The sequence below is a fragment of the Somniosus microcephalus genome, chromosome 4 (genome assembly GCF_052327205.1).
Source record: "Somniosus microcephalus isolate GS21.2 chromosome 4, FLI_Smic_1.0, whole genome shotgun sequence".
In the NCBI taxonomy this organism is placed as follows: Eukaryota; Metazoa; Chordata; class Chondrichthyes; order Squaliformes; family Somniosidae; genus Somniosus; species Somniosus microcephalus.
The window spans coordinates 336,404,027-336,428,315 of record NC_140990.1 but is presented as its reverse complement, the minus strand read 5'-3'; the positions used below and the strand labels follow the sequence as shown (position 1 = coordinate 336,428,315).

The 24,289-nt window shown below is 44.8% G+C and overlaps 1 protein-coding gene across 15 annotated transcripts in view; it reads left to right on the top strand.

Annotated features, from left to right (window-relative positions):
• clasp1a (cytoplasmic linker associated protein 1a) overlaps positions 1-24,289 on the top strand; it is a 362,676-nt gene that overhangs the window by 90,939 nt on the left and 247,448 nt on the right. For all 15 annotated transcript variants that reach the window (XM_085986887.1, XM_085986895.1, XM_085986890.1 and 12 more), the window contains exon 8: positions 7,213-7,280. In XM_085986887.1, coding sequence (XP_085843013.1) covers positions 7,213-7,280 — 68 coding nt within the window. The remainder of the gene's footprint in view (positions 1-7,212; positions 7,281-24,289) is intronic.

The window sequence follows — 24,289 nt, the reverse complement described above, 5'->3', positions numbered from 1 at the left end:
AGGCTGCGCACGCTTCTGCCGTCGGGGAAGGAGGCGGACTTCATGAGGGGTCGGGCTTTGTCCGCATAATTCGGCACCCATTGGGCATAGTAGGCGAAGAGCCCCAGGGTCCTCTTCAGCGCCTTTGGACAGTGGGGGAGGGGAAGCTCCATGAGGGGGCGCATTCTTTCGGGGTCGGGGCCGATGACTCCATTCTCTACTACGCAGCCGAGGATGGCAAGGCGCGAGGTGTTAAACACACATTTCTCCTTATTGTAGGTGAGGTTCAGCCATTGGGCCGTACGGAGGAATCTCTCCAGATTAACATCATGGTCCTGCCGGTCGCGGCCGCAGATGGTGACGTTATCTAGATAGGGGAACGTGGCTTGCAGCCCGTTCTGGTCAACCATCCGGTCCATCTCCCTTTGGAAGACCGAAACCCCGTTGGTGACGCCGAAGGGAACCCTAAGGAAGTGCTAGAGGCGGCCATTCGCCTCGAAGGCGGTATACTGGCGGTCCTCAGGGCGGATAGGGAGTTGGTGGTAGGCCGACTTAAGGTCGATGGTAGAGAATATTCGGTACTGTGCAATCTGATTGACCATATCAGATATGCGGGGAAGGGGGTATGCGTCCAGCTGGGTGTACCGGTTTATGGTTTGGCTGTAGTCGATGACCAGGCGGCTTTTATCGCCGGTCTTAACGACTACGACCTGGGCACGCCAGGGGCTGTTGCTCCTCTCGATGATGCCCTCTTTCAGGAGACGCTGCACCTCAGAGCTAATAAAAGCTCTGTCCCCGGCGCTGTACCGCCTGCTCTTGGTAGCGACGGGTTTACAGTCGCGGGTGAGGTTGGCGAACAGGGAGGGGGGCGGAACCCTGAGGGTGGATAGGCCGCAGGTGGTACGCGGTGGGCGGTTTAAAGGCTGTTGGTTGTCGACTGAGTGGGGGGAGGGGTCCACCGTATGCCAAAGTGACACTTTGAAGATGGGATTGGAAATCCAGCCCTAGTAGGACGGCAGCGCAGAGTTGGGGCAGGACGAGAAGTTTAAAATTTTTATACTCCGTGCCCCTAACCGACAGGGTCACAACACAGTATCCGCTGATGTCTGTTGAATGGGACCTCGACGCCATCGAGATCCGGTTGCGCATTGGCTGGACAGTGAGGGAGTAGTGGCTCACCGTGTCTGGATGGATGAAACTCTCCGTGCTTCCGCTGTCGAACAGGCAGGTCGTGGCGTGGCCGTTTACTTTGATGTCCATCATGGACTTGGACAGGTGATGCGGGCGAGCTTGGTCCAGTGTGACGGAGGCTAGTGTATGGCTGAGCTAGCTGCTGTAGTCTGCGGGTGAGGCTGCGGTCGGGTCTGGAGACAAGGTGGCGGTCGAGTGTGGTGAACAAAATGGCGGTGCCCACGACGTTGCATAAAATGGCGGAGAAGATGGCCGCCCCCACAACTCACATGAGGCACTGCCGGTGTCGGTGGCCTTGATCAAAGATGGCCGCCCCCACGACTCACACGAGGGGATACTGGCATCTGTGGCCTTGATGAAATATGGCTGCCCCCACAACTCGCATGAGGCACTGCTGGCGTCTGTGGCTTTCCCCCTGCAGGCCTTCGCGAAGTGGCCTTTCTTGTGGCAGTCGGAGCAGGTCGCGTTTCTTGCAGGGCAGCGCGCCCTCGGGTGTTTCGCCTGGCCACAGAAAAAGCAGCCAGCGGCCCGATCGTGGGGCTCCGATGTCGCAGCCGGTACCAGGGGTGGCGGTCCCGATCGGTTCCGGGACGCCGACGCTGAGGTAGGTCCCAGAGGCGGCGGTGCGAGGGGTATTGCGGTCGGGGTCGGGCCCGAGTCCCAGGGTCGCGCAGCACAGTACCTGGAATACGCCTCAAGGTCCCGATGGGCCACTTCCAGAGAGCGAGCGAGGGCTGCAGCTGTGTTCATGTCGCGGTCCTTTGATTCGAGCAGTCTTTGCCGTGAGTAGTCGGACCGAAGGCCTTTCACGAAGGCGTCGCGGATATTCTCTTCAGTATTTTCTGCAGCCGTTACAGCTTTAAAGTCACAGTCCCTGCCGAGTGTTTGTAGCGCCCGTAAAAATTCATCTACAGACTCTCCTGGCTGTTGCGGGCGGGATCTTGGGAGATGTCTGGCATACATAGAATTTACCGGGCTCCGGTACTGCTCTTTCAGCAGGTTGAGGGCGGCCTCGTATGTAGTAAGGTCCTGGATGAGTGCAAATACTTTAGGGCTCACTTGGGCGGTCAGAACTCTTAGTTTGGATCTCTGAGGCACGCCGGATCCTCCCAGGTAGGATTCGAAACAGCTCAGCCAGTGTTTGAAGTCGAGGGCTGAGTTTGCTGCCTGTGGGTTTAGATCCAGGTACGGCGGTCGGAGGGCTCGCAGCCAGGCCGGCTGCTGTGGCTGTTGTAGCTGGGCGACTGACTGGTCGTTTGGCTGCTCCGTTAAAGACATTTCAAAATTTAGCCAATAAAATTGATATACCTATCAATTCATCCAATGAAAAGCGACGAGTTAAGACAGTAACTATAGGTTTTTATTGGCTAAATAACAGAGCCCACCCTCGTGGGTGATCGGATCCAACAAGGAGGCATACCAGCCAGTCGACCACCTTTATACCTGGGCAAGTAGGTGGAGCCATGGGCGGAGTCAGCAGTGGTCAGCCCAGGTATAACAGCGTGACAAAAGGCGACCTCGTGTAGTGATACAACAGTGTAAACAGTGATAACCATAGTGTAACGATATAACAGTGATAACCATAGTGTAACGATAGTGAACGATAAAAGTTGTTTACCACAATAGGACCGTGTGTCACTTTGCTACTTTGGCATTGTCTTCCTTGCAAATGCAACATAAATGCAGAGAAATTCCCAAGCACTAACTTTTTAATGTATTCCAATAAAGTGACATTGAAGTGTAGTTTTTGCTTTTTGTTCTAGTGGCTGTAGCAATCTCTCAAATTGATACATTAATTCACTCGTACTTTGTTCATGAGTGAGTGATTGCATTGGCTTTTCAAGCATACAAAAGACAGAGTCCAAGCTACTGCACTGCCCACGCCAACAGTCCTTTGGCAGAATAATTGAGATATGAAGCTTTGCTGTTCTTCCATGTCGACTTTGGATTGATGGAGAATGTTGAGGTGCAGCTGTAGCAGCTCTTGTATTCCTGGAATCAGTATAGAGATCTACAATATGTGCTGACAGCTCGTGTCTGTTCCTCCTAGCTATGATCTTGTGAAGAACTGACAGCCTGGCTGCATCTCTGCAGTTTTGTAGAGGCCAGTTTTTGGCATAGACTGAGCCACTGTCAGTCAATTCTGCATTGTTGTACTGAGTCCAAGGGGAAGTGCAGCTTGGCAAAACAAGGTTATAATATTGAATTACTGGGCTTTGTAGGTTGATAAAGCTGGCAGAGCTGACCAGTGAGGCAGCAGGATCAAGAATATGTTCACAGTATTGGGGAATGCAAAAATTATGCTCTCTCCATATGCCCTAGGTTCTACCTCCAAAGCTCAGTCTGATTTTATATTCAAGAAATACTTGAATGGGAGGGAAAAGGAAAATGAATACCTGTTTAAACTAGCGATGGTTGATATGGGGCTATTAACATGATGGCCCGGAATGTGTGGTCAGCGGCGAAGCAAAGGCATTCTTGCGATCTGTGTGGCGAGAAATTTGCCTTTTTCGACCCGTAAGTGATTTCAGTGTAATATAATGGGGAATCCCTAGAAGGCTCTGCTGTGATGTCAACAAGCTGTCTTGGCAGCCAATCACAATGCAGAATTCTCACAGACCGGGAAGCAGGAAATGAAAAGCTGCTTTTATCCCGACTTTTAAAAAATGTTAGAGAGCAGAACAAAGATTGGGGCGCTCTCATGGGGATATGGTAAACCTGAAATAAATATGAACAAACTTTAAAAAAAAAAAAATATTTTTTAATTTCTTAAATTGTCAATGTTATCATAATGGATAAATTTGACACTCCACTTTTTCAGGGCCATAATGTTTGTTTAGCAGTCAATATGCTATTAATACCCCAGTTACACCTAATCCAACAAGGCCCAACATTTAATGGGGTATTTAACAGTGATTACCACTGAAGAGCCCACGTGTTCATCAGTTTCACTGATTGCCGACTATGGGGTGGGGGAGGGGAGGCACTGTGCAGCCAGTGTCGGGACAGTGAATGACTGACCACAACTTCAGGATTTCCGCATTTAGATGCGCATGCGCTAAATCCTGAAGTTGCGGTCGGTTTCAAAGGGAACGCTGTTCGTTCAGTTATTACCCACCGCAAATTCTGGCCCGATTGTTTGTGCCTCCTTGTTCTAGCTTTAGAAGCTATCCAATTTATCTGCAAGACTGAGCACTTCAAGCTGCTGTATCTTTTTTGAATAAAATTGAAATGGCTTTAGGGGTTTGGATAATTGAATTACTTGATATAATAACCCAATAGAACATAAATAGGAAATGGGGCGGGAATCTATTTTTTGTTACATTGAAAGTGTTTACACTTCAGTATGTAAGAAGGAGCTTAATAAATTAAATGTTTAATTGCTAACCGATTTTGTAAAAGAAAGAACTCGTATTTAAAAAGAAAAAAAAGTAGTATATTTTTGAAATATTGCTGCTAGAACCTCAATTGTACCTGTCCGTTGTCCCATGTTAATTGGGAAGACCTGACATGAGATAATATGTACCTAGGATGAAAAACAGCCATTTTCTTTTTAATCAGATCTCATCCGCGTACCAGCCCTCGCCCAACCCCCACTCCTGGGAGAGGCGAAAAGCAGTGACCTGTAACCAATTCAGATGTTCTGTCAGAAATTTCCCTCCAACCCTTCACAGGCAATCATACAAGCCCCAGGATTCCCTAAACCCATGAGTTATTTTCCAGAATAATTGGTCTTGCTTTGCATGGCATAGTCAGTTTGTTTTCCAGAAATCCATTTAACATCATCTTGAAGTAATGTTAAGTGTCAGCCTTTAGAACTCCCTTTGCAATCCTGTTTCACAGTTCAAGTGATAAAAGCAGTTGGTGTGGTGATAAAAGCATCAGAGCATGTAAAACTCCCAAATCAGTAGAGTGGTTGGTTTACTTGGTGCAATAGAAATCTTGGCTCCTGCAGCAAGCACTGACCTGAATTTCACCCACTTAACACACTGTAGGTTGAGGGAATAAGATCTTAATTTTAATTCTAGGACAGACAAAGAATTGTGCAAAATAAATGTAAAAACAATTAAACTTTAAACTGCTAAAATTAAGAGTCTAGCTAGCTGCCTGTTCCAGGGGAAAAAAACATAATTCAAATGTTAAGACAATGTACAATGAAAAGATAATTCATGACTCTAGATAAATATTCCGTTAGAGTAGCATTAAGGGAGCTGAATAATAATTGAGAGTTCATCTTTAGTATGAACAACATGTTTCATTCAATAGAGATGATGGGACATATATATATGATGATGGGACAGTGGTAGAGAGAAAACAGGGAATTATAGACCGGTAAGCCTGACATCGGTAGTGGGGAAAATGCTAGAGTCCATTATAAAAGATGTAATAGCAGAGCACTTGGAAAACAGTGACAGGATCGGACAAAGTCAACATGGATTTACAAAAGGTAAATCGTGCTTGACTAATCTACTGGAATTTTTTGAGGATGTAACTGATAAAATAGATAAGGGAGAACCAGTGGATGTGGTGTATTTGGACTTTCAGAAGGCTTTCAATAAGGTCCCGCATAAGAGATTAGCGTGTAAAGTTAAGGCACATGGGATTGGCGGCAAGGTATTGACTTGGATAGAGAACTGGTTGGCAGACAGAAAGCAAAGAGTTGGAATAAACGGTTCTTTTTCCGAGTGGCAGGCAGTGACTAGTGGGGTACCGCAGGGATCAGTCCTAGGACCCCAGCTATTCACAATATATATTAATGATCTAGACGAGGGAACTAGATGTAATATCTCCAAATTCGCAGACGACACAAAGCTGGGTGGGCGTGTGTGCTGTGAGGAGGATGCCGAGAAACTCCAGTACGATTTGGACAGGTTGGGTGATTGGGCAGAAGCATGGCAGATGCAATATAACGTGGATAAATGCGAGGTTATCCACTTTGGTGTCAAAAACAGAAGGCAGATTATTATCTGAATGGCAATAGATTGGGAGAAGGGGAAGTGCAACGAGACCTGGGTGTCCTTGTGCACCAGTCGCTGAAGGTAAGCATGCAGGTGCAGCAGGCGGTTAAGAAGGCAAATGGTATGTTGGCCTTCGTAGCAAGAGGGTTCGAGTACAGGAACAAGGATGTCTTGCTACAGTTGTACAGGGCCTTGGTGAGACCACACCTTGAGTACTTTGCAGTTTTGGTTGCCTTATCTGAGGAAGAATGTTCTTGCCATGGAGGGAGTGCAGCGAAGATTCACCAGGCTGATACCTGGGATGGCAGGAATGACGTATGAGGAGAGATTGGGTCGATTGGGCTTACACTCGCTGGAGTTTAGAAGAATGAGAGGGGATCTCATTGAAACTTATAAAATTCTAACAGGACTAGACAGACTAGATGCAGGAAGGATGTTCCCGATGGTCGGGGAGTCCAGAACCAGGGGTCACAGTCTAAGGATAAGGGGTAAGCCATTTAGGGCAGAGATGAGGAGGAATTTCTTCACCCAGAGAGCGATGAACCTGTGGAATTCTCTACCACAGAAGGCAGTTGAGGCCAATTCATTAAATATATTCAAGGAGGAGTTAGATATATTTTTTAAGGCTAAAGGGATCAAGGGATATGGGGAGAAGGCAGGGACAGGGTACTGAATTTGGATGATCAGCCATGATCTCATTGAATGGCGGAGCAGGCTCGAGAGGCCGAATGGCTGACTCCTGCTCCTATCTTCTATGTATCTAAATAAGATGCCAGTCCAGTTGTAATATTCTTGCTGCTAAAGTTTTTTATCCTTTCCAAATCTACATTTTTTTTTTATACCATGAATAGTACCATTCAACTTTTAAAAAATTTTGAAGCTTAATAACATTTTTTCATGAAAGTAGAGCAGTACTTGACCGTGTAGAGTTGGTGTTCTTGTCCCTCTACTTGTTGAATTCAAGAATCTTAGTCATTGTTCCAAAGTGCCATTTCAGCCTGTAAAAAGATTCTTTACAGATTTTGAAGATCATTTATCTCTTGTTTAATATGTTTATGGTGCATTATTTCTTTTCTTTAAACAGATTGAATGTAATTTTTGCAAAATTTGACGAGGTTCAGAAATCTGGAAATATGCTGTCTTCAGCAGCTGGTGAGTAATCTGGGTTCTTATTTTCTAGTTGATTTTTTTTTAAATTTGAGATATTGAAGAATCCTGATGTGCTTACAGATGAGAGTTGATTATATTTTCCTTCTGCATTGATCTGGTATTTGTTTTTAGCACTGGAGGCAATTCTGAATTCAAATTTACAGGTTTTCGTTGTAACAGCTGGAAAAAGATTTTGATATTTTTGTGCTTGCTTGATTGGACAGGTCAATTGGAAAAATAGTCACTTGCGTGTTTTATTTAAAAAGTAGAGTCAACGGTTGTTGTTTACAAATTGTGATGCCAAGTGGAAAGAAAAATATATAGGGCTAGATTTTCGTGGAGCCGTCCGGCGGGGTTTCAGGCGTGTTTGGGGGGGGGATCCCGAATTTGGGGGTCCCGACACTATCTCGCCCAAAACCCCGCCCCACGTAAGTTTCGGGGGTGGCGGGTACCCGCCCCGCACTGGGACCTGCCGAAACCAGGCGGGTAGGGATTAGTGCCAGTTAACAGGCAGTTTTTAGCCTAATCCCTATTTTGAGGGGTTTCGTGTGGGTTTCCCGACGGCTCCAAACCACGCCAGGTTAGAGCAGGCGGGCCGTCGGGTTGAAGGAGTTGGAGGGGTCGCGATGTCGGTGCTCAGGTGAGTGATGGGTGCATGAGTGCAAAGGTAAGTGTGTCTAAAGTGTGTAAAGAACTTTTACTTACCTTCACAGCCTTTCTTCCTGTAGCTGTCGGGAGTCCATCACTCACCCGGAACTGAAAGCTGAATGGCTGCGATCTGTCAAAAGTGACAGCGTTCAGCTTTGAGTGCCGGTGTGAGTTCTAACTGAGTCTGTGCAGAAAAACTCATGTTAGAACTCGGACTGTCAGTGTTTCACAGCTTCAAACAGCTGTGAAACACTGATATTTCATCTGTCAAGAAATCTTGACAGATGAAATTGCAGTCTGTGACGTCACCTGTTGCTGGGCAGGCTCAACAAGGTCAATCAAGGGAAAATCGCGCGGATTGGCCGGACGTCGAAGTAGGCGGGTCAAAAACCCGAAAGGGGAAGTCCCGCCGCCTTCCCGACAGGTTCGGGAAAATCGACCCCATAGTGTACGTTATACAAGATAATTATTTACGATTTTTTTTTTTAAATGACTACCATTTCCTGCTTTGATGTGAATGATTACAGGCTAATGTGACGCTGTTTGACATTTGAGAAGTTGTTAGTCAGTTCTAATTCATCTTAGTATTTTATATTTTCTGACATTACTGATGCTGTTGTAGAATTACACCTATTAAATGCTTGAAGTCATGCTTTTAATGCTTGATCTCTTCTGCGGTTACATCACAACAAGATTCATTTATTTTCTTGCTAGCTCAGTTATGCATAAGAACGAGGCATCTGAATGATGAGATGTTTTTAAAAATTTGTTCTTGGGAGTTGGGTGATGCCTGCAAAATAGTAGTTGTTGGCCATCCCTACATATCCTGAGGGTATCAGGGGTCAAATAACAAAAACTTACATTTGTATGGGCTTTAAACTAATGAAGGGGGTGCGAGGATTCAGCAAAGAGTAAATTTAAAAGCAGCAAAAGAAATGTCAAGGCTCTAGAGCAGAGTAGAGTTTTGGGTAAAAATAAGCAGTGGGTCAGGAAGGGACAGAGAGTAACAAAGGTAATAAGGCATCAGTGACTACGGTGATATCAGGGGAAAAAGAAATAAGTCAAAGCTAAAGGCACGAAGCATTTGCAACAAAATATGAATTAATAGTGCAGATAGAAATGAACAGGTTTGATCTAATAGCCATAACAGAGATGTGGTTTCAAAGTGGCCATGGTTGGGAGCTAAATATTCCAGGATACATAACTTTTAGAAGGGATAGGCAAAATGGAAAAGGAGGAGGGGTATCCCTGATAAAGGATGGGATAAAGACAGTAGAGAGAAAGAATCTTAGCTCTGAAAATCAAGAAGTAGAATCAGTTTGGGTGGAGCTAAGAAACAGCAAAGGGGCAGAAAACATTGGTGGGGGTTGTTTATAGGCCTCCAAACAGTAGTTGTAATGTAGGGCAGAGTATAAATTAGGAAATTAGAGGCACATGTAACAAGGGTAATACAGTAATCATGGGGGACTTTAATCCGCATATAGACTGGGCAAACCAAATTTGCAGTAACGGTGTGGAGGACGAATTCATGGAATGTATGCAAGATAGTTTTCTAGATCAGTATGTTGAGGAACCAACTAGGGGACAGGCTATTTTAGATCTAGCATTGTGCAACAAGAAAGGGTTAATTAATAACCTTGTATTAAAGGGGCCTTTAGGGAACAGTGACCATAATATGATAGAATTTTATATTGAGTTTGAAAGTGACTTAGTTAAATCCGAAACTAGGGTCTTAAATCTAAACCCGAAACTAGGGTCTTAAATCTAAACAAAGCAAACTGCGTAGGTATGAGGGATGAGTTGGCTAAGGTAGATTGGGAAACTACATTAAAAGGTATGACAGTGGACGAGCAATGGCTAGCATTTAAAGCATTAATACATAATTTACAACAATATATATTTTAAGGCACAAAAACCCCACAGGAAAAGTGATCCAACCATGGCTAACGAAGTTAAAGATAGTATTATATCAAAAGAAGAGGCTTATAATGCTGCCAAAAAGAGTAGTAAGCCTGAGGATTGGGAGGATTTTAGAATTCAGCAAAGGAGGACGAAGAAATTGATAAAGAAAGGGAAAATAGAATATGAGCGTAAACTAATGAGAGACATTAAAGCAGACTGTAAAAGCTTCTATAGGTATGTAAAAAGGAAAAGATTAGCAAAAGTAAATGTGGGTCCCTTACAGGCTAAGACAGGAGAAATTATAATCTTCTTAGGCAGTCCCTCGGAACCGAGGATGACTTGCTTCCACATTAAAAATGAGTTCTCAGGTGTCTGAGTCCAATGCGGGACCTACAGTCTTTGTCACAGGTGGGGCAGACGGTGGTTGAAGGGGCGGGTGGGTGGGGTGCTTGGATTGACGAGCGCTGCCTGCGCTTGGCTTCCGCTTGCTCCCGGCGAAGAGACTCGGTGTTCGGCGCAATTATAATGGGGAATAAGGAAATGGCAGAGAAATTAAACAAATACTTTGTATCTGTCTTCACGGAAGAAGACGCAAAAAACTTGTCGGAAATAGTGGCGAACCAAGGATCTAGCGAGGAATGAGGAACTGAAAGATATTAGTATTAGTTTAAAAAAAAATAGTACTGGAGAAATTAATGGGACTGAAAGCCGATAAATCCCCTGGACCTGTTGGCCTACGTCCTAGGGTTTTGAAAGAGTTGGCTATCGAGATAGTGGATGCATTGGTTGTCAGTTTCCTAAATTCCATAGATTCTAGAATGGCTACCTTCCAATCCACAGGAACCAATGTAACCCCCACTATTTTTAAGAAAGGAGGGAGAGAGAAAACATGGAACTACAGACCAGTTAGTCTGACATCAGTAGTAGGGAAAATGCTAGAATCTATTATTACGGACATGGTAACAGGGCACTTAGAAAATATAGGAAGTCACACAACACCAGTTATAGCCCAACAGCTTTATTTGAAATCACAAGCTTTCGGAGCGCTGCTCCTTCGTCAGGTGAAGTGGCCATCAGGTCCAGGGGATTTATCGGCTTTCAGTCCCATTAATTTCTCCAGTACTACTTTTTTTTTAACTAACACTTCACTTCACCTGACGAAGGAGCAGCGCTCCGAAAGCTTGTGATTTCAAATAAAGCTGTTGGACTATAACCTGGTGTTGTGACTTCCTACAATTGTCCACCCCAGTCCAACACCGGCATCTCCATAACTTAGAAAATAATAATAGGATTGGGCAGAGTCAACATGGATTTATGAAAGGGAAATCATATTTGACAAATCTGTTGGAGTTTTTTGAGGTAACTAGCAGAATAGAGAAGGGGGAACCAGTGGATGTGGTGTATTTGGATTTTCAGAAGGCATTCGATAAGGTGCCACACAAGAGGTTATTAAACAAAATTAGGGCTCATGGGATTGGGGGTAATATACTAGCATGGCTTGAGGATTGGTTAATGGGCAGAAAACAAGAGCAGGAACAAACGGGTCATTTTCGGGTTGGCAGGCTGTAACTAGTGGGATACCGCAAGGATCAGTGCTTGGGCCCCAGCTATTCACAATCTACATCAATGATTTGGATGATGGGACCAAATGTAATATATCCAAGTTTGCTGATACAAAGCTGGGTGGAAATGTAAGTTGTGAGGAGGATGCAAGGAGGCTTCAGACAGGGATATAGACGGCTAAGTGAGTGGGCAAGAACATGGCAAATGGAATATAATGTGGAGAAATGTGAAGTTATCCACTTTTTGGTAGGAAAAATAGAAGAGCAGAATATTTTTTAAAATGGTGAGAGACTGGGAAATGTTGTTCAGAGGAAGCTGGGTGTCCTTTTACACGAATCACTGAAAGTTAACATGCAGGTACAGCAAGCAATTAGGAAAGCAAATGGTATGTTGGCCTTTATTACAAGAGGATTTGAGTATAAGAGTAAAGATGTCTTACTGCAATTATATAGGGCCCTGGTGAGACCACACCTGGAGTATTGTGTACAGTTTTGGTCTCCTTACCTATGGAAGGATATACTTGCCATAGAGGGAGTGCAACGAAGGTTCACCAGACTGGTTCCTGGGATGGAGGGATTGTCCTAGGAGGAGAGATTGGGTAGACTAGGCAAAATTCTTACAGGGTAGATGCAGGGAGGATGTTTCCCCTGGCTGAGAAGTCTAGAACCAGGGGTCGCAGTCTCAGAATAAGGGGTCGGCCATTTAGGACTGAGATGAGGAGAAATTTCTTCACTCAGAAGGTGGTGAATCTTTGGAATTCTCTACCCCAGAGGGCTGTGGAGGCTCAGTCGTTGAGTATATTCAAGACAGAGATCGATTAGATTTTTGAATATTAAGGGAATCCAGGGAAAGGGGGATAGTGCAGGAAAGTGGAGATGAGGTAGATGATCAGCCATGATCTTCTTGAATGGTGGAGCAGGCTCAAAGGGCCAAATGGCCGACTCCTGCTCCTATGTCTTAGGCTCTTATATGTTCATAAAGTAGTAATATGTACCAAGGTGCTTCACCGGAACGTTAACAAACAAAATTTGCCACCAGGCCATATGAGATATTGGGACAGATGACTAAAAACGTGGCCAAAGAGGTAGGTTTTAAGGAGCATCTTAAAGGAGGAGAATGAGGTAGAGAGCCGGAGAGGTTTAGGGAGGGAATTTCAGAACTTGGGGGCCTAGGCAGCTGAAGGCACAGCCGCCAATGGTGGAGCGATTTAAAATCAGGGATGCGCAAGAGGCCAGAATGTAGTGTGGGACTGGAGTCATGCGCAGGCCAGACTGGGAGGTGGCAGGTTCCTTTCTCTCAATGCTAAACAATACTAGTTAATGAATGAGTAAGAACTTGGTCTGCTTTCTAGTTAGATCTCCCATGTCATTTCTCGGAGGACACCCTGTTTTATAACAATAGGGGTGTTCTCAACAATGTGTTATAGGAAATAAGTGTGACACATGTAGAAAGTGCATGCTATACACAAGAATGCCAACATATCATACTAGTAGCTCGCCAGTGACTTTGCTCCCGGTGAGTTGCTTTGCCCTGTGATTTTTGTTTTGTCTTGATTTGTGTCTGTTACTTTGTGTCTCTTTCTCATCCCCAGAGCTGTCTGTTGCATGATGTGTTTCTTTCTCGCCATATTTGTGTCTGTTACGGAGTTCTGTGTTTTCCTCTACTGATGTCAATGTGGTTTTAGGTGTTTGTGACTCTATTTGATGTCTGTGAGTGATTTTATGATATTTTTGGGGGTTGTGTCTGTGCTACTGACATTTCTCACTCATTGTTGCACTCTCTGTATCCACTGTTCCATTTCTGTACTTTCTGGTTTGTGTATGTTACTAATGCCTTGATATATCTTCTGCAGTGAATTTTGTATGTGTATCCTGATCTTTGTTACTGATTTATCTATCTCTGTGGAAGATGTATGTACCTGATCGATTTGCTGTGTCTTAACTGATTTGTGTTTGTGTTCAGTGGTTTTTCTTTGTCTCCCAGTGTGTTTTTGTTTATCCAGTGCTTCATTGAGTTCTACACCTAATCCATTTTGCTGCAGTAGATGTTGATGGGATGAGGGGTGACTGAGAAATTGGGTAGGCTGCAAATGCTGGGGGAAAGAAATGGCAGGAAGCCGAGAGAGAGAGAGAGAGAGAAGTTATAGCAAAAATGGTAGGGAATGGCCTGGGGGGGGGGGGGTGTGGAGGCAATTGAAATGGAGCAGAGGAAGACAGATTAAAAAGCTGTGACCAGCCAAAAAATATTAAATGGCAGACAGGAGTGATAAAGGACTGTGGAACAGTCGTGCAGTGGCAGGAAAGCCAGGCCTAGCTGGAGAGGAGGGACCAAGAAAAACTGCAGGAGAAATTGCGGGGGAGTTGATGGGCTAGAAGAGTGGTGGGAGGAAGAGTTGGAGCAGACATGGGAGTTGGGTAGCGCCAGGGCTACAAGGTTGCAGTCAGGAATTCACAGGTGGGGTACAATTCATAGGGAGTAGATCACAATTTCTGTGAATTGAATGCAATCATTTAGTTAAGATGAAATTAAAAATAAAAATTACATTTTGGAAGCAGTTGGAGCAGGCTCTGGGGCTGCAAGTAAAGGCAGCTTGGAGCTGCAAGACAAGAAGGTGCCACCTGCTGTTAAAACAGTTGTCAATATTGGCTATTAAAAGTAATAGAAGTAGTTGTTATTAACTTGCAAGGCATGACAAAATTGTGACACGGAAGTGTGACAACCAGAAGTACATAGTCACAAATTTTAATACACTAGTCGATCTCCGCACATGGGACATAAGGCCAAGTGTAGCTTTCAGGAGAAGCAGTGTTGGAGGGAAGGCGATTATTTGACCAGGGCATGCGGATGAAATTTAGTTCCCATTTTCAAGTCATACATTCAGTTCTTAGTAATTTATGATGGAATATATAAAAATATATCCACATTTATTATGGAAGCTGCCATTTATATAAAAAAATGTTCTCGGGATGTGGGTGAATGTGGCAAGGCCACATTTATTGACCATCCCTACTTTCCCTGAGACGGTGGTAGTGGAACTTCTTGAACTGCTGTAGTTCTTGTCATGGTGCTCCCACGATGTTAGGTAGGGAATTGCAGGATATTATCAAGGTCATCACCAAAATAGGAGTCTTTGTGTGGCCTGGCTGGGAGCTCTGAGGTGACGCTGTTTGTTTTTGTTGGTGGTAGAGATCATGGGACTAGAATGTGCTGTTGAAATAAGCTTGGCAAGTTGCTGCAGTACTCGAGGGTGCACATCCTGTAGCCACATTGCATCCGTGGTGGAGGGCTGGCTCTCGAGTCCAGTGGCAGCTGCGCCAATGATGCTGACTGATTTATCCTCGATAGCGTCAACTTCTTGAGTGTTTTTGCAACTGCATCCATCCAGTCGAGTGGGTGTATATTCCATCACACTCCTGACATGAGCCTTCATGATGGTGCAGAGACATTGAGGGGCCTGGCGGTACCCAGCTTCTGCCCTGCTGATAACTACTTATAAGTGGTCCAGTTCAGCTTCTGGCTAGTGATGACCCAAAGGATGTTGGTGAGAAACACTAGCAAGAGGGTGTAACTACTGTATGATGAGTTAATATGATGACCTGTGTAAACTTTTCAGTGGTGGCGCGACAGTACCAGCACTGGGGTGAAGGTATAATTAGTGTGACACATGGTCAATTTCTATTGAAAAGATGGGCATCGGAATTCAAGATGGAAAAAGTTGATGGGAAGTGTGCGCAGACTTCTAAGTAAGATTTAATATATTACCATACAATCTCCTGTGACTTTGTACAGGGTGTTGGAGAGAATGGCCCCTCTTAACTGTGTCTGCTGTATTTCTGTTGTGTTTTTATTTCAGAAAAAACAGCAAAATGTTGGAAATACTCAGGTCAGATAGCATCTGGCAATAGAAACAGCTAACGTTTCAGGTCAATGACCTTTTGTCATAACTGGAAGAAGTTAGAGCTGTAACAGTTTTCACTGGTTATTTCCACGGTCTTCTGTGTCCTTCTGTGCATGTGCCCGTATGGGGGGTGGGGCTAGAAGTCCCGACACCACCAAACCCCAGGATTGGCCCATGCTGGGCTGGAGAGCACGAGAGGCAGCAGAGCAAGCAGGACCCCGAGCCTCGGCACTACCAATCCCTGTGATCCTCTCTCACTCTGCAGGAGCCCAGCGTGAACCCCCCCCGGAGCTGGGAGGTGTCGGATCGCAGCCCTGCATGCTCTGCTGCCTCTCCAGTCTGGCGTGGGGTTCATGTGCGGGTCCTGGGCCCTTGCTTTGCAGAGTGTATGAGGATCCTGGGGTTTAGTGGTGCCTCGGCTCGGGGCCCTGCTCACTCTGCTGCCTCTCGCGCTCTCCGGGTCGGCACGGGGTTCATGTGTGGCTCCTGGACGCCGCCATTACCAACCATGTGTTCACGAGCGCGTGCCGCACTCTGCTCCTTCACAAGGTTTCTGCAGTCCAATCCGCAATTACAAACTCTGGGGAAACCTTAGGAGCAGCACTTATGAGCAGAACACCCGCAAACCAAACACATGGACTCCACACATGGTCCCTTCATTGGAATTAAGAATTTTTATCACTTCCAGAAAGAAGAAAAAACCAGAGAACTCCAAAGAATTAACTAACACACTAATTAGAGTATAAAGTCTTTTATTTTAACAGCCAAGGACAACTATAATTACAAGTGCAGAATGTTAAGAGGATCTTTACAAAGCTAACTAGACTTCTATATTCTGTAGTCTGAATGACTGACTGTAGATTGGATCAAATTACACATTGCAGCGTTGTCTACGGCAGGCAGGATCAAATTACACATTCCAGATCAGTGGTTGGGTGTCTTGGCATCCAAGGGGACCAGAGATCTGGTGTTGCAAATAAACACGACCAACAGTTTTTAAGCAAGTACAGAAGCTGGGAGAGGAGGAGGGAAGGATTGAACAAAAGGGAAGGTCTGTGATAGGGTGGAAAGCAAGAGAGTTTAGATTTTTTTTTAAATTATTCATTCATGGGATGTGGGCATCGCTGACGAGGCCAGCATTTATTGCCCATCCCTAATTGCTCTTGAGAAGGTGGTGGTGAGTCACCTCCTTGTCCTTGTGGTGAAGGTACTCCCACAGTGCTGACTTTCATAGCAGGTTGGCACAACTGAGTGGCTTGCTAGGCCATTTCAGAGGGCAGTTAGGAGTCAACCACATTGTTGTAGTTCTGGAGTCACATATAGGCCAGACTGGGTAAGGACAGCATGTTCCCTTCTCTGAACCAGTTGGGTTTTTATGACGATCTGGTAGTTTCAGTCAGAATCAGGGGAATTTATAATGGGGAACAAAGAAATGGCAGACCAACTAAATACATATTTTGGTTCTGTCTTCACAATGGAGGACACAAATAACCTCCCAGAGATGCCGGGGAACATAGGGTCTGATGAAAGGGTGGAACTGAAAGAAATCCGTATTTGTAGGGAAATGGTGTTAGGAAAATTGATGGGACTGAAGACTGATAAATCCCCAGGGCCTGATAATCTACATCGCAGGGTACTTAAGGAAGTGGCCCTAGAACTAGTAGATGCATTGCTGGTCATCTTCCAGAACTCTATAGACTCTGGAACGGTACCCATGGATTGGAGGGTAGCTAATGTTACCCCACTATTCAAAAAAGGTGGTAGAGAAAAAGCGGGGAATTATAGACCGGTAAGCCTGACATCGGTAGTGGGGAAAATGCTAGAGTCCATTGTAAAAGATGTAATAGCAGAGTACTTGGAAAGCAGTGACAGGATCGGACAAAGTCAACATGGATTTACAAAAGGTAAATCATGCTTGACTAACCTACTGGAATTTTTTGAGGATGTAACTGGTAAAATAGATAAGGAAGAACCAGTGGATGTGGTGTATTTGGACTTTCAGAAGGCTTTCGATAAGGTCCCACGTAAGAGATTAGCGTGCAAAATTAAGGCACATGGGATTGGGGGCAAGGTATTGACTTGGATAGAGAACTGGTTGGCGGACAGAAAGCAAAGAGTTGGAATAAACGGGTCGTTTTCTGAGTGGCAGGCAGTGACTAGTGGGGTACCGCAAGGATCGGTCCTAGGACCCCAGCTGTTCACAATATATATTAATGATCTGGACGAGGGAATTGGATGTAATATCTCCAAATTTGCAGACGACACAAAGCTGGGTGGGAGGGTATGCTGTGAGGAGGATGTCGTGAAACTCCAGTACGATTTGGACAGGTTGGGTGATTGGGCAGAAACATGGCAAATGCACTATAATGTGGATAAATGTGAGGTTATCCACTTTGGCAAAAACAGGAAGGCAGATTATTATTTGAATGGCAATAGATTGGGAGAAGGGGAAGTGCAAAGAGACCTGGGTGTTCTTGTGCACCAGTCGCTGAAGGTAAGCAAGCAGGTGCAGCAGGCGGTTAAGAAGGCAAATGGTATGTTGGCCTTCGTAGCAAGAGGGTTCGAGTACAGGAACAAGGATGTCTTGCTGCAGTTGTACAGGGCCTTGGTGAGACCACACCTTGAGTATTGTGTGCAGTTTTGGTCGCCTTACCTGAGGAAGGACGTTCTTGCCATGGAGGGAGTGCAGCGAAGATTCACCAGGCTGATACCTGGGATGGCAGGAATGACGTATGAGGAGAGATTGTGTCGATTGGGCTTATACTCACTGGAGTTTGGAAGATTGAGAGGGGATCTCATCGAAACCTATAAAATTCTGTCAGGCTTGGACAGACTAGATGCAGGAAGGATGTTTCTGATGGCCGGGGAGTCCAGAACCAGGGGTCATAGTTTAAGGATAAGGGGTAAGCCATTTAGGACTGAAATGAGGAGGAATTTCTTCACCCAGAGAGTGGTGAACCTGTGGAATTCTCTGCCACAGAGGGCGGTGGAGGCCAGTTCATTAAATATATTCAAGAAAGAGTTGGATATATTTCTTAAGGCTAAAGGGATAAAGGGATATGGGGAGAAGGCAGGGACAGGGTACTGAACTTGGATGATCAGCCATGATCGCATTGAATGGCGGAGCAGGCTCGAAGGGCCGAATGGCCTGCTCCTGCTCCTATCTTCTATGTCTATGTTCATGGTCACCATTGCTGATATTAGCTTTGTATTTCCAGATTTATTTAATTAAGTGAATTCAAATTCCCCCAGCTTCTGACCATTATGCCACCGTACCCTAAAATGACAGGAGGGTTGATGTTACAGGGCAAAAGGGGGCGGTAATGGGACAAGTAAAGAAACAAAAGAAGGGTCTAGAGTAGCTGTAAATGGCAACAGCAGTACCATTACAAGGACCTGCTGTCTGATTAAAATAGGAGCAGTGGTTAGAATCTGATATTGAACTCAATAGAAACATAGAAGATAGGAGCAGGAGTAGGCCATTCGGCCCCTTGAGCCTGCTCTGCCATTCAATGAGATCATGGCTGATCATCCAAGTTCAGTACCCTGTCCCTGCCTTCTTCCCATATCCCTTGATCCCTTTAGCCTTAAGAAATATATCTAACTCCTTCTTGAATATATTTAATGAACTGCCTCCACCGCCCTCTGTGGTAGAGAATTCCACAGGTTCACCACTCTCTGGGTGAAGAAATTCCTCCTCATCTCTGTCCTAATTGGCTTACAGAATGCTGTAAAGTGCCTAAACGAAAGATATGGTGCTGTTCCTCGAGCTTCCATTGAGCTTCACTTTAATAGTGTAGGAGGTCGAGATAGAGAGGTCACCGAGTGGGAGCGGGGCGGTGAATTCAACTGGTAAATAACCAGAAGCTCAGGGTCACGCTTGTGGACTGAACAGAGGGGGTCAGCAAAGCGATCACCTGATCTGCGTTTGGTCTCGCCAATGTACAGCTGGCTGCATCATGAGCAGCAAATGCAGTGTAATAAATTGTAAGTACAAGTAAATTGCTGTTTCACCTGGGAGGAGTGTTTGGGACCCTGGACGGTGGGGAGGGATGAGGTGAAAGGACAAGTGTTGCATCTCTTGCGATTGCATGGGAACGGGAGTGGGTGTTGGGAGTGATGGAAGAGTGGACCAGGGTGTCATTGCAGGAACGGTCCCTTTGGAGTGCTGAAAGGGGAATGGAGGGGAAGATATGTTTGGTGGTGGCATCGCGCTGGAGGTGGCAGAAATGGTGGAGGATGTTCTGTTGAATGTGGAGACTGGTGGGGTGGTAGGTGAGGACAAATGGGACCCCATTGTGGTTCCGGGGGGGGAGGGGAAGGTATGAGGGCAAGTGGGACCCCATTGTGGTCCCGGGGGGGGTGGCGGAGGGGAAGGTGTGAGGGCAGAAATGGGGGCAATGGGATGGACACGGTCGAGGGCACTGTCAACTACAGTAGAGGGGAATCCTCTGTTGCAGAAAAAAGACCTATCGGAAGCAATGTTCCCTTTAAAGCCGCAGTGGTCTGGAGGTCCTGCGCAGCAGGCTCACCGGCTTTTAAATGGAAAAACCTCATGCGCGGAAATTTGAATGGACTGTGCAGCCCGTTAAAGGGGCCACGCACCCAAAACATTTTTTGAAGGAATATGGTCGGAAGCACTGGTGTGGAAGGTGGCATTGTTGGATCGGATGCAATGGAGAAACTGGGAGAATGGAATGGAGTCCTCGCAGAAAACTGGGTGGGAAGAAGTGCACTCTAAGCCCACCAACTCCCACAGCTACTTTTAGTAGATATTGGTTGACAGTCTATTTCCAGAAATGGAGATCGTGAAGTTGAGTAAGGGAAGAATTGGAAATGGATCATGTGAAGGCAAGGGTGGCGGTGTGGAAATTGGAAACAAAGTTAATGACATTTTCCAGTTCGTGACAAGAGCAGGAAGCGGCACCGATACAATCGTCATTGTACCGGTAAAAGAGGTGAAGGAGGGGACCTGAGTAGGACTGGAGCAAAGAATGTTCCACATATCTCATGAAAAGGCAGGCATAGCTCAGACCCATTCGGATTCCCATAGCAACACTTTTTTACTTGGAGGAAGTGAGTGGAGTCAAAGGAGAAGTTGTTCAATGGAAGAACAAGTTCAGCCAGGTGGAGGAGGTTGGGGGTGGTTTGGGACTGGTTTGCCCTCTGTTCGAGGAAGAAGCGATCGTCCTGATGGGGGATGAAGATGCAGAGGGACTGGGTGTCCGTGGTACAGAGGAACCAGTTGGGGCCAGGAAACTGGAAACTGCTAAGTGGCGGAGGGCGTCTGGCATCGGAAGAGCCATGGATGTAGGTCGGAAGAAACTGGACAAGGGGAGAAAAGAGTTGAGATAGGAAGAAAAATGTTACGTGGGCACTCTCCCTAGATTTTTCTTTGCTTCTCTCACTTCTTTGCTTTTCTGTTTTCCTTTTTCTTTTTGGGTGGCATGTTTGTGGGGGAAAGGAGCCATCGGCAGCTACAAGCTGCATTGGAAATTGCCGAAAAAATGCAGCCCCTCCTCCAATCGCTTATGCTTCCTTGCATCTTCCCACTACCTCCTGCTTCCTACCACCATTCACTCATCTCTATCCTCAAATCCCCCTTCCTCCACTGTCCACCTCATCCACTCCTACTCGCTCCCCCCAAGAACGTGTGATGAGAGCCAAAGGCCCCCTCCGCCTCAACCTGTTTCCCTCCCATCTCCCCCACCCTTCTTATTTTCCCTTGCTGCCCTTCATGTCTGTTTGCTTTTAAAATTCAATTAGTTGCTTTTTTAACAAATAGAAATCAAATTATGCCTGCCTCTTGCTCCCACCCTCCCTTGCTATACATGTACACCACTTGATGCACTCTTTAAAAATTCAGTATATTTAATCGAAAATAACACTCTTGAAATTTACCCTCTAGCTATTCTTACATAATTGCACCAAACGACTGAGCAGATATTGCTAGAAGCTGAAGAAAAATAATTTGTTGGGTACAGCTGACTGTTGCTGATGCATCCTGGCTAATTACGTGCACTGCACACGCTCATAATCCAAAAGCACCTACAGCATCACCGTTCTGGGCAAAACTATCAAATCCAAGCCCAGGCTTTTGGAAGAGGCGGAGTCCATCAAGTGAAACCTTTATTAAAGACATTAAAAGACACCCAAGTCAATTAATTGGATAAATACAATTTTTTAAAAGTTAACTTTTTGTTTAAAGCCTTATTTTGGATATTGAGACATTTCAATTACTCAGGGGAAAAAAATGGCAGATGAAAGATTTTGAGCAATTTGCACGGTGGCATAGTGGTTAGCACTGTTGCCTCACAGCGCCAGGGACCCGGGTTCGAATCCGGCCTCGGGTGACTGTCTGTGTGGAGTTTGCACTTTCTCCCCGTGTTTGCGTGGGTTTCCTCCGGGTGCTCCGGTTTCCTCCCACAGTCCAAAGATGTGCGGGTTAGGTTTGATTGGCTTTGATAAATTGACCCTTAGTGTTAGGGGGATTAAATACGTGGGGTTACGGGGCTAGGGTGGGATATGTGTTGGTGTAGGGGTTACGGGGATGGGGTGGGATATGTGTCAGTGCAGGCTCGATGGGCCGAAATGGCCTCTATCTGCACTGTGGGGTTTCTGTGATTCTGTGATATGTCGCCGAGTTGGCAGATTGTGCATTACAGGGTGATGTGTTTGTACAAGCAAAGCCCATTATAAATCTGGACATAGAAATTTTAAATGTGGACGTAGGCATTTATAATTATGATGAAAAGTATGACCGTGTGACAAACAGAAAATCAAGTTTTGTGGATGGGAACTGAGTTGACATGAAGATTTTTTTTAACCTTCCGTAAGAAGTGCAACTGATTTCAAAGAATTATATACAGTATGTTGGAAATGGAACTTGTCAGCTATAAATAAATAAATATATGATGGTTGCTATATGGTGACGACTGTTGTTTCTATGTTGAACGTACAACTGAGGAGGACATTTAAATGATCAAGTTAGTTTTACAAAAATATAAATACATAACAATATGATAGGACATATATTTTGTGATCGGTGATGTTACTGCCAAGCAAAGCATTTCATATATTAAAAAAAAAATGAACTCACTTGATGCTTTTTTAAAAGGCCTCTGAGAATGAATAAATTCAGCTTGGCGCTGTTTACTTTTTGAAATCCTGTGATGTGATGTCTTGCATTGGAAGGGTTTTCTGTGGTTATTGGGAAAATAGAATTTTGAAGAGGTGTATTCATATGTCAGAAATGTCCTAGTTGTTTAGTTACTGCCATTTTCAGGATTGAAATACTTTGGGTTAAGATGTAAAATGGAGGCTAAACGTCCCTTTTTCTTGGCAATAATAAAATGGTCCAATTCCGCAGCCCATCTAATCACATTTCATGCCTTCTTCCAATTGGGAACTCTTGAGCTGCGAATTATGATTTTAAATTTGAGGTAGCTGAGTGAATATGGAATTATATTTTTGAGCCATTGCTTTCTGTTAATTCTGCAGCCATTTTTTGCACCCCTAAGAGAGAGATTCTTTTTTCCAGCGTGAATGTGTTTATAATTAAGAATCAGCTGGTGTCTTCATTCAAACACATCCTCTCTGGTGATGCACAATTATCTTGAGTCTTGAGATATTCTGTGCTTGTGTGGAACTGACCTGCTGTGTAGCAAACCAACCAGTCAATCCAAGTAAATGTATTTTGGGAAATGCATTTAGATGCACACAAGCGAGAGGCTGGAGTTTACTTTTGAGTTGGTATGAAAAATAATGTGTTTTGATTATCATTGCTTTTAAGCTTCCATGCTGGGGGCAAGGATTGCTTTCTAGTGCTGATGACTTTTAGCAGGAGCTTGAAAAGTAAATACCAAGGTAAAACAGATTGTAGACACTACTTATTTTCTGGACCAACCCAGTTCTTCAAGCCTTGTTACTATTCTACCATCAGCTAGAGATTGAAGGAAACCTCAGGAGCCAGGTTAACGTGAAGAAAGGAACTTTCACTGGGGAGTTTTCTGTCCCTCGCATAAGGGAGCTGGAGGCTTTTACTTTGTGGAGTTGACTGACAGATGGTGGCGTCTCTGTGAGGTCAGACTGGGGAGGGGGGTTGGTTGAATTTTCCCCTGTTGAGACTAAATTCTCTGGATCCAGGTTTAACGCCGAGCCCTGTAGCGCATGTGTGCGTGCGCATGTGTAGGCTGGTGGTGAATATGACTACTGGAAAAGGTAAGATTCAAACTGAGGTTCATCAGCTTAAAATCAGATGCATGATTTACCAGCAGTAATTGATTTGTTTAAGTTCAGTATTTGAAAGAATCAAAACATGCCAGTAATGTGAAAAAAGTCTGTAGAGTACAATAGTGAGAAACTTCAATTTATTAATAATATAAATACATTAATTTTAAGAATTAGTTGAAAAACTGAGAATCTGTGGCACTCGGCATTTACAGTTGGCGGGAGAAAGATTTATCCATTCTGGTGAATGAATGCATGAGTTTGTACAGCCTCTGTTTCTTCTGCATTAATGTTCTGTTGGGAGCTGGGTTTTAAAAACAGGTGCCTCAGAACAGATCCTGACCAGTCCATTGCTGTTTCAAAATACTAACAATGCATCAGGATTTGAGTTGGACATTTCCTCTTGTGTGTTGATTGTGATAAATGTTGGCGTATTATGTAATGCAGTAATTTTGTTCTGCAGTTGTTTACAGCTTGGGTGCATAATACGCCAAAATTTATAATGGCCATTTGTAATGGCTGTGTTCTCCCAGCATCTTGTATGCATGTAATTCATTAGTTCAATTTGTGATTAGTATTAACTGATGCGTTCTAAAGATTTAGCCTGCAGCAGTCTGCTTTGTGGTTTAACGTAATAAAAATATGATTAAAGGAAGATTAAACTTTTTCCTATTTTTATTTCGTTTCGAAGAATTCAAACATTGCGTGATGGCTTTATATAATCATCATGTTAATTTAGAGATTTTTGTTTTGCGACTGGTCATTTGTTTCA